Below are 11,021 nucleotides of genomic sequence, written 5' to 3' on the forward strand. Positions count from 1 at the left end.
TTTAAAACCATCATCCTTTGTCCTGTCATAACAGGCCCTGCTGAAAAGTCTGTCCCCATCTTTCTTATGGGCTCCTTCTAAGTACTGAAAGGCAGCAATAAGGTCTCCCTGGAGACCTGTCTTCTCTGGGCTGAACAACCACAACTCTCTCAGCCTGTCTTCACAGCAGAGCTGTTCCAGCCTCTGATCATTTTTGTTGCCTCCTTTGGACCCTCTCCAACAGGTCCATGTCTTTCCTGTACTGAGGGCTCCAGAACTGAATGCAGTAGACAAATACAGTCTGAGTCTTTTCAATTAAGAAAGTTAAACTCAGAGGGAAAATTAATGCCCTCATCAGAAATTGTTCTAAAATATGTTAAGATTCAGGCTTATTTCAAACTATGTAATGTGTAACTCACCATAACCCTCTGAAATACAGTTTGTTCAGTAGTGTGTCCTCTGTAAGTCGAGAAGCAATTCTGGTTTATTTAAGAATTAGATGAAAGTAGAGACAGTCTCACTATTTGATAACTTTTTAATTATCTTGACCATGTGGACCTCAGTTTTAGAGAAAACAATGAAGTTTTACGTAGTTACTATTATACTTTGTCTTCCTTGGCATGCAGAAGAAGTTGTTGTTTGACATGTGTATGTGTCTAAGTGTAGAAGAGAAAAAGAAATGATACCAAGAACAAACAGTCAGGCAGCAAACATTTTGGAGTATTTATCTGTGTCCTGACAAGTAGAGAAGACATAGGTAAGACAAAAATTCTAGGAATCGCATATCTTCAAGAAAAGCATATAGAAAAGTCATAGTCATTCATACATATTATGGGAAGAGCTCCCAGGGAAAATCAAGAAAAACTACAAAGGGGAAAAAGATGAGCTGAAATAGTCTAGAGTTGTAATTAGGGTCGATAAATTCACAAAGATGCAGTAAGTGTCACCTCATCTAAATAATAGCAATCAGCCAAAACCAGCTGCAACTCACAATATATCTGGAAAGTTTTGAGGGGAGTGGGAAAATATAAAGTAGAACATGGCATGAAGTTTTGTTATTTGCTTCCAAGCTATGTTTTAAGAGGACAGTCATACTGCATTCACTGTGCTTCATGCTTTTGTATGATTTAGGTGACTACAAGGCAGCTAGAGATTTGAGAATACCTTTTTTGTTTGTTTTAGAAATGAAAATAAACAATGGAACTGTGCAATGGAAAGTATCTTGGATATCTGGCAGCAGTGGTTTCATGCATACCTGAAGAGAAAAGCCTGTTAACAGTTTCAGCTGTGAGTGGGGAAGTGAGAGAGGGTTATTGCTGACTAGAACTCAGTATCTAGCAAGACACTTACATAGTGAGATTTTGGGTAGTCAGACAATAAAAGAGAGGAAGATGCTCAGGCACAGTACAACTATTGCTGAAGAATAATTATGCAAACATATTTTCAGATTCAGGTTTTTGAAGGACAATCATTATCTTCAAAGTCTGGTGACTTGAGCAATTGCCACAAATGTGAAACAACTTAAAAAACAAGTGTCCTTGAATCTGTTTCTTTTTTTCTCTACTCATCCTACTCCTAGCTTGTGTTCACTTACTCTCCCATACATTTTCATCCTGCTGTGCTTAAAAAGGATGAACATTGTTCTCTTTTGCCTTACTTGAAGGGGCTAAAGAGGGGAAGAGGGAGATCACAGGCTTAAGGTGGCCAGTCATCTCAGTCCTGTCTGAGAATGTGTAAGATATATGGATTAGCATTCATTGCTCCAGAGTGTAGAGCCACTTTATGCCTGTTGAAGGAAGAACAGATACTGAAGTTTTGTACCATCAAAAACAGACAAAAATTGGTTTTGGTGAGGGTATACTATTTTTAAAGTTTCTGTAAATATGCAGCAGGAGACATTGTCACACGGAGCTATCTGATCCAAGAGTTGTTGTGGGTTAAAGATGGTGCCTCTAAGCACAAGTGACAGATGCCTTATGGCACTAAAATTTTTGTTTGATGCTTGGCTGCATGTCCTCATTTTTCTTAAAATACCTTACCCTTAAATGTGAACTGTGTGGGACTGTAAGTGTGCAGATGCTACCATTTTTGCTAGGCTCATTATTACAGCCTGTCTGTAACATGTAACCCAAAGAAATGGAAACTCATTATTGGTATCCAGAACTTGATATATACTTTTAAGAATAAGAGACTTATATAACAACTTCTTCCTTCCTCCCTTCCTTCCCTCCCTCTTTCCGTCCTTCCCTCCCTCTTTCCGTCCTTCCCTCCCTCTTTCCGTCCTTCCCTCCCTCTTTCCGTCCTTCCCTCCCTCTTTCCGTCCTTCCCTCCCTCTTTCCGTCCTTCCCTCCCTCTTTCCGTCCTTCCCTCCCTCTTTCCGTCCTTCCCTCCCTCTTTCCGTCCTTCCCTCCCTCTTTCCGTCCTTCCCTCCCTCTTTCCGTCCTTCCCTCCCTCTTTCCGTCCTTCCCTCCCTCTTTCCGTCCTTCCCTCCCTCTTTCCGTCCTTCCCTCCCTCTTTCCGTCCTTCCCTCCCTCTTTCCGTCCTTCCCTCCCTCTTTCCGTCCTTCCCTCCCTCTTTCCGTCCTTCCCTCCCTCTTTCCGTCCTTCCCTCCCTCTTTCCGTCCTTCCCTCCCTCTTTCCGTCCTTCCCTCCCTCTTTCCGTCCTTCCCTCCCTCTTTCCGTCCTTCCCTCCCTCTTTCCGTCCTTCCCTCCCTCTTTCCGTCCTTCCCTCCCTCTTTCCGTCCTTCCCTCCCTCTTTCCGTCCTTCCCTCCCTCTTTCCGTCCTTCCCTCCCTCTTTCCGTCCTTCCCTCCCTCTTTCCGTCCTTCCCTCCCTCTTTCCGTCCTTCCCTCCCTCTTTCCGTCCTTCCCTCCCTCTTTCCGTCCTTCCCTCCCTCTTTCCGTCCTTCCCTCCCTCTTTCCGTCCTTCCCTCCCTCTTTCCGTCCTTCCCTCCCTCTTTCCGTCCTTCCCTCCCTCTTTCCGTCCTTCCCTCCCTCTTTCCGTCCTTCCCTCCCTCTTTCCGTCCTTCCCTCCCTCTTTCCGTCCTTCCCTCCCTCTTTCCGTCCTTCCCTCCCTCTTTCCGTCCTTCCCTCCCTCTTTCCGTCCTTCCCTCCCTCTTTCCGTCCTTCCCTCCCTCTTTCCGTCCTTCCCTCCCTCTTTCCGTCCTTCCCTCCCTCTTTCCGTCCTTCCCTCCCTCTTTCCGTCCTTCCCTCCCTCTTTCCGTCCTTCCCTCCCTCTTTCCGTCCTTCCCTCCCTCTTTCCGTCCTTCCCTCCCTCTTTCCGTCCTTCCCTCCCTCTTTCCGTCCTTCCCTCCCTCTTTCCGTCCTTCCCTCCCTCTTTCCGTCCTTCCCTCCCTCTTTCCGTCCTTCCCTCCCTCTTTCCGTCCTTCCCTCCCTCTTTCCGTCCTTCCCTCCCTCTTTCCGTCCTTCCCTCCCTCTTTCCGTCCTTCCCTCCCTCTTTCCGTCCTTCCCTCCCTCTTTCCGTCCTTCCCTCCCTCTTTCCGTCCTTCCCTCCCTCTTTCCGTCCTTCCCTCCCTCTTTCCGTCCTTCCCTCCCTCTTTCCGTCCTTCCCTCCCTCTTTCCGTCCTTCCCTCCCTCTTTCCGTCCTTCCCTCCCTCTTTCCGTCCTTCCCTCCCTCTTTCCGTCCTTCCCTCCCTCTTTCCGTCCTTCCCTCCCTCTTTCCGTCCTTCCCTCCCTCTTTCCGTCCTTCCCTCCCTCTTTCCGTCCTTCCCTCCCTCTTTCCGTCCTTCCCTCCCTCTTTCCGTCCTTCCCTCCCTCTTTCCGTCCTTCCCTCCCTCTTTCCGTCCTTCCCTCCCTCTTTCCGTCCTTCCCTCCCTCTTTCCGTCCTTCCCTCCCTCTTTCCGTCCTTCCCTCCCTCTTTCCGTCCTTCCCTCCCTCTTTCCGTCCTTCCCTCCCTCTTTCCGTCCTTCCCTCCCTCTTTCCGTCCTTCCCTCCCTCTTTCCGTCCTTCCCTCCCTCTTTCCGTCCTTCCCTCCCTCTTTCCGTCCTTCCCTCCCTCTTTCCGTCCTTCCCTCCCTCTTTCCGTCCTTCCCTCCCTCTTTCCGTCCTTCCCTCCCTCTTTCCGTCCTTCCCTCCCTCTTTCCGTCCTTCCCTCCCTCTTTCCGTCCTTCCCTCCCTCTTTCCCTTTTCTGTTGAATCACTGTTTCTTTATAGTCCTGAGATAGCTGTATGGATTCATCACTATTGTCTTTCCAGTTCTCAAATAGTGATTTGAAAATACTGCAGTCACAGCTTATATCATTAAAAAGTTACTTCCAGAAGTTCAGCAACACTTGTACTTCCCTAAGTGCATTAATTAATACACAGTATTTCAAGTTAAACAAAGATAACGTGCACAGAATACTTCTTGTGTTGGCAGACTTTGGTTTTCTTTATTATTCCATTCTTTTGATCATAACATTTATTAATTCATAAAGGGTCTGACATTCAATAGTATAACTAGATTAAATGTCCTTGTATCAGTAGTGTAAGAACAAGACTGAGGTTCCTAGCTGAATCAAATTTTATTCGTTTTAATCTGCTTTGCGAGAATGTCTTACGCATACGATATATATGATAATTCTGTAAAGTCAACGTGGGATTTCATGTAAGAGCAAATAATGGGGGGACACACATAATAATTCAGGAGACAAAGTGTCTGTGAAACAGAAAACAAAGTTGCTGAAAGGAGATTTTCATAATGAAATAGATCTCAATCAGTGAGTTAGAAGACAAACATTGAAAGAGAATCAAAGACATCAGCCCAGAGAGGGAAGAATGAAGGAGAGCAATGCATGAAGTGAAATTCAAAAGAAAGCAAAATAGTGTGGAGTGTTGACGGTGCTGGAACGTTGACTGAAGTTTTCGCTTTTTTTCATGGTAATGCCAGTAAAAAGATACAGGGAATATTTTCATCTACGCATGTAAAGCTTACCTCTACCTACAGTCTCACCCATGTATCACTCAGATTAGCAAACTTCAGATTTGACCTTCAGTGAACATGGTGATATACAAAGAAAAAAATAAGTGTTTTACTGACAAAATGTTTGTTGGTGTTTTGGTGTGTTGTTTTTTGTTGTTGTTGTTTTCATTTGGTTTGGTTTTTTGGGTTGTTTTGTTTTTAATAAATCAGTAGATTTGGGATTTGGGGGCTGAATTTAAGTTGGCAAACTTTCAAAAATGTTCACAAGTTCAACAGAGCCAGTTATTGTGTTTTGACCTAACTGGGTGCCATTTTAACCAGTTGGCTTCGCTCCAGGAAGCTGAGTTTTCAGGAGCAACTCAGAGTGGCCATGAGGTTTCACTGGCATTAGCTCCTGCAGCTCTTGGGGTAACTTGTTTAGAGTAACTTTTTTTACTATAAGGAAAAAACTTTGAGCAGCTAATTTAGCCAGAAGAAGAGGAGCTCTTTGTGTATATATGGTGGTATTTTGGAGTTGTTCTTCTGGGTTTGGCAGTGTGGGTCAATGTAGTTGTACTCCCGGAACTAAATATGCCATTCTTGAGTTTATTTGCAATTAGCAGGACTTTTTACATTCATTCTAGTTCTATGCAAAGACAAGCAATTTTACGACTTTCAGTGTGTTTACGACATTTGGCTTTTTTCCCAAAAAGATTTTTAATCTTCTGTGTTTAAACAGATGTGCAAACTGAAATATTGCTGCCTTATATACTTTGGTCTTGTTTAATAAGAGGTAAATGGATGCACATTTATGGGGGTTTTAAATACTTTTAATATAGGCATTGACATGATTAGGCTTGTATTCTATGCAAGTTATGCTTGCTTAAATTAAATTATACAATCCTGATTTCCTGACGGAGTGACAAATACTCTAGGTCTTATCATAGTGAGATCTGAATACTGTTAATATTTTTCATGCAAAAATTGCATCAAGATAAATATATTTTAAAACTAGCATTGCTTTGTTCTATTAAAACACATTTTCCAAGTAAAGTTTTCTATTACCCATGTATTTTTTTTATGTAAACAAATGTATACACATTAGCAAGATAACTGTAGAATATTTATGTTGTAGATAAAATCTGCTAATTCAATGTTAATTTCATTACCATTATCATAATATTATTGGGAGAATAGCATTTTAATGTGAATTGGGGCCTTGGTTTCGATTTTATATAGTGTAACTTTTAATCGTCCAGTGAAATTTTATTCTTTAGAGTTGTGCATTTAGCTTAAGGAGTGAAAATATATGCCTGTAGGTTCCTTAATATTAACATCTCTCTCTGTTTGCTAGTTTGAGGTTACTTGCCAAAGTAATGGATTGAGAACAGATGTGAGATCCTAAAGCCTGAGAATGTTGTGAACAGCCCATGGAAATAGAGGAAGTGGGCATGGATCAAATAGAAACGCATTGGGAAGAAACACTGTAGATCCAAAACCAAATTTTGAACTGCATATGACAAGGTGTGAACACAGTTTGTGTTTTCATCTCTAAAGCAGTATTAGCAGGGGGACTGAGGACATCGCTAAGTGGTTATTCTTTCTACTGATCTCACTTGGGGAAAAAAATGGTAATGTTGCTTTTCTGGTTTTAGTTTGTTTGTTTTTCTGTTCATATTTCCCTTGGCTTGCCTTTTGGCAAAGGGGAAATTTTGATTAGGATTTCGAAAAAATAACTAAGGTGTAAATAGGGTTGTATTTTTGTCCAAAACATTGACTGTCCGTGCATGATGTGTTGATCTGTAGCACAATCTTCTTAAGTTTGATTAAAACATTAGTTTTTTATGACTATTACATTTAAAATTGTGTTTCTCCATTTATGAAGCATCATGTGATTGTTTAGTGTTTTGATCCCATCAGTATTATAATGAAAGTTTAAAGTATAATTTTTTTTTCTGTTTCTGTGACCAAGCAGGGGGTCTACACTGTGGCTCTGAATCCCGGTCTTTAGCATTCAAACCACTGAGTTCTAGCTAAGAGTGACAGAATTATGTCAGACACAGCTTTGTTGACAATTTCCACTTCTCATTTTACTAGAAAAATGAAGAAAACTCAGAAGATGACACAGCAGAGAAGAACATTGTTAAGGGAGGCCAAGAACTATCAGTGAGCAGGAATCAACATTACCTGTATGTTACACATCCTGTGACCCAGAAAAACAAACAAGTGCACAGAGTAGGTTCAACCACCTTCTTAGTTGGAAAGACGCCCAAAGGAATCCGCAGGTGAGACTGTTTTTGGTGAGATGGAAGTAAAATTCTAAGGTTGAAATGAATTTCCCTCTGGGTAGTTGCTTTTGTCTTTGTTTCAGCCATACTCAGGGAATACTGATTATTTTTCATGGCAAGAGCAGAACTAATGGGAAATTTCCACTCACACTATGCAAAGTGTACCATAATTGATTAATATAATGAATTAAACCCACAAATTACTTTAACATGTTGATTCAATGTGTCATGTATTACATAACTGTGCAGATGTCATCACCACAAGTATTCATGGTATGTGCATCATGCAGTACTACAAACCATTGTCTAAACTGTATAGAAACAAGAAATCTTCATGTGTGAGTTTCTGACTGCCCACTGGTTGAGGCAATTAAATTACTACATAAGAGTTGATGTGTAGTTAATACCTGGAACTGTTCATCATCTGTCATGTTAGCCAGCTGGCCTCAGCTATCCAAACTGTTATTGTTGAAGTGCCACATTTGCTTACTATTATAGGTACTGAAAATTCTAAATATTAAAGAGGCAGGTAAGAGGAGAAGCCTTCATGCTAAAAAAAATAAAAGATTGTAATCATAGTTATCAGTAATTTGTTTGAGGTAAAATTTTCAAAGGCAATGAAGTGATAAAGGTTGTTATTTGAAGATCCTAAAGCCATATCTAGGAAAAAGCTGAAGCACATTCACTCTTAAATATCAAGCAAGTAATCTGTTAGCACCTGGCTCACAGTTAGGCTTTGTAGTACAACTGGGTGCGCTGTGCAATGAATGAGGATGATGAGATGCCTCTGTGTTGCTGTAAGGTGGAGTGAGAAGCTGTCTGCAGCCACCACACAGAAAGGGTGTAGTTGGAGCTAGCCAGTCAAGTGGCATTTGAGGCCACACAGGGTTAAATCTTGCTGCCTGTTGGAGCCATCATACAGGAAAGTCAACACATTTCACATCCTCTCTCTGCAAAGGGAGCATAAACCCATCTCTCCAGCCTTCCATATAGGTTACTGGACCACAGACTGTGGCTAGCTCAGGGTGATCTTCTTTAGTTAGAGCTTGACTTTATATCATGGTTTAACCCCAGCTGGCAACTAAGCACCATGCAGCTGCTCACTCACTCCTCCCTTCTCCCAGTGGGATGTGGAGGAGAATTGGAAAAAAAAGCACAAAACTCATGAGCTAAGGTAAAAAATGTTCAACAAAGGAAGAGAAAATAATAATAATGATGATGATAATAATAATAATAATAATAATAACAGAATATACAAAACAAGTAATGTGCGGTGCAATTGCTCACCACCTGCAGATCAATGCCCAACCTGTCCCTGGGCAGTGATCCCCTGGCTAATTTTTTCCTAGTTTAGATACTGACTATGACGTCATATGGTTCGGAATATCCCCTTTGGCCAGTTTGGGTCAGCTGTCCTGGTGGTGTCCTTCCGGGGTTCTTGTGCATGTCCAGCCTTCTCACTGAAAAATCCTGGACTTGGTGTAAGCGTTGCTTAACAACAACCAAAATATGTGTGTATTATCAACATTCTTCTCACACAAAACCCAAAACCGCATCACTATACCAGCTACTAGAATGAAAATTAACTCTATCCCAGACAAAATCAGAACAGCCTCTTAGCAGAAAAAAAATATTCTATAATGTACTGGATAGGATGGCAGGGTGAGTCCATGTCTACTGTGAATATGTTTATCCAGCTTTTGTCTAGTATGACTTTTAAAAGGAGTTTGAATAATCTTTTTCTAAAAAGAAAAAAAAATAATCTGCCATCTATCCATCTGTATCTTTTTGGTAGCTAAATACCTTCTGAAATCTGTTCCTTTGGTACAATATCTTACCTACACTGGAAGTCAGTAAGTCTTTGGATCGTAAGCTGAGGAAATCACACTGGAGTTTGGGATTCAGAAGTCACTCCAGTTCTTCTAAGGTCACTATTCTTTCTTCTCTTTGCTAGTAAAAAACCCAGTGTTCCTAATAAGGAAGTTACTTTCAGTGATTACTTTTTGGGCTATGTGAAGCAAGTGAATTGAATGAATTGCTTGAAATCTGCTTTTGTTTCTAGTTAAAGGTGTCAAAATAACACGATTTTCCTTCCTGATAATTACAGGAGACAATTTGAGGAAATGGTATCCCACTTTAACATGAGATCAGTGGAAGAATTTGCAGAACATATTACAAGAGCTACGTCAGAAACAAGGCAGAAGTTATTGAAGGCATTCTATGTTTCCAAGCATCCGGAGATGGAGCCTTTCTTCCCAGTTGAAATGCCAGCACAAGCTTCACATGACTGTGAGGAAAGAGAAATGGGTACAAGACACTCCAGAAAAAGAAAACCCATTGCTAATTTTGGAAAATCTCAGTCTAGATCTTCAATAGCAAAAGGTCTGCTGCTTCTGAGTGAAACTACAGAAACACAGAGCCGGCAGAGCTGTAAAGAGGTAGAGCAGCTTCACAATGACTCCTACTTGCAAGATGTGTGTGTTGATGCAAAATATGAACAATCACCCACTGTTGCTACTCAACATATCGAAAGGAGAAACAGTCAGGCATTCAAAGATTTTACGACATCTGGGTCATTAAGCAGTAAATCAGAAATAATTGAGGTGCTGCCTGTAAAAGGTTGTGAAGGACAGGACTCAGAAGGAACACAACTGCCAAGAAAACGAGCCCTGTCTCAGTCAGAAAATGAGGAGAGAAAAGCTCAGATTTACAAGAAAAAGTCTTTTATGGACTTACTTGGAGATACCTCTATTCTCAATGACCTCTTCAGAAATGATGGAAGTGGGCCTGCAGAATCACCGAGGAGATTCACTTCAGGGCAAGTAGAAAAATCAAAGGAGAGACCAAAAGATTTCTGGGACATGCTGAATGAGCAGAGTCAGGAGAGCCTCAGAAAGCTCACAGACGTAGCAGTCATAGAGAAGCTATGTCAACGAGCAGCTCATCCCCAAGTGGCAGGAGAGAAAGTAGTATGTGAAAGTTCTGTGTGGAAAAAAAATGAAAATTTTCTATGGAAAAAATACAGTCCAGATGATTCAGGTGAACCATCCACTGCTACATCTTGTAGTCTAGTAAAATGAAAGTTTTGTACATTGATTGCACTGTAGTTATTGTAGTTGAACATTAAAATATCTACAACTTCAGCAGTGTGCAGCAAAATGTGACACTTCCATGAAATCAAAGCAAAGGGCTGAATTCATATTTATGATGATACAGACTTACATTTTACAGATGTGAATATATATGTGTAATTATGTATGTAATACATAGTACATATGTGCATAATAATGCATAAGTACTATGTGTTGTAAGCTATGATGTATTAATTTTAAATTAAACTTTTAAAATAGTTCTGAGTGTATTTTGCTGTCTTGAATTCTGATTATATTCATGAACTCAGTAGGAGTACCAAGTAATTTTTCCCTTTTACTTAGATTTGGACACCCTCAGTCATCTTGGCAGAACCTCATGATATTAACAGAATTCGACAGTGATATTCCACTTATTTTCTGAGCTACTAGAGACTCAGGGACTTTATGAGACAGGGATGGTGCCTTGTGTCTAATAAGCCTTTGATGGAGACTTTTTCCCCTTCTGTGATTTTGCTGTGGAGCTTCCAATTATCTTCAGTATCCTGTGACAATGAGTTTCTCAGCTTGGTTGATGTGAAGAATCACCAAGTTTTGTCTGTACGCTCTTTTTCAGTGCAAGACCTATAGCACATTAAATGATGCTAGGTGTCAAATTTAATCTCTCATTATGCTTTCATCTGCCTATTTTATTTTTATAGATGTCTGTCATGTCTCTGAGATGATGTGGTCTGGACAATACATTTGTATTATTCACTTTTCTATGCAA

At 41.1% G+C, this 11,021-nt stretch overlaps 1 protein-coding gene across 7 annotated transcripts in view; it reads left to right on the forward strand.

Moving 5' to 3' along the window:
- The window catches only part of ERCC6L2 (ERCC excision repair 6 like 2), a 56,855-nt gene extending 45,834 nt beyond the window's left edge, over positions 1 to 11,021 (forward strand). For 2 of the 7 annotated variants that reach the window (XM_071801737.1, XM_065861389.2), the window contains 2 exons: positions 6,973 to 7,160; positions 9,271 to 11,013. In XM_071801737.1, coding sequence (XP_071657838.1) covers positions 6,973 to 7,160; positions 9,271 to 10,243 — 1,161 coding nt within the window. In that variant the 3' untranslated portion in view covers positions 10,244 to 11,013. Of the gene's footprint in view, positions 1 to 6,229; positions 6,400 to 6,972; positions 7,161 to 9,270 lie in introns of those variants that run through there. The other 5 variants (XM_065861392.2, XM_071801738.1, XR_011736342.1 and 2 more) reach the window with 4 other exon arrangements.

This window comes from Patagioenas fasciata, chromosome Z (genome assembly GCF_037038585.1).
Source record: "Patagioenas fasciata isolate bPatFas1 chromosome Z, bPatFas1.hap1, whole genome shotgun sequence".
In the NCBI taxonomy this organism is placed as follows: domain Eukaryota; kingdom Metazoa; phylum Chordata; class Aves; order Columbiformes; family Columbidae; genus Patagioenas; species Patagioenas fasciata.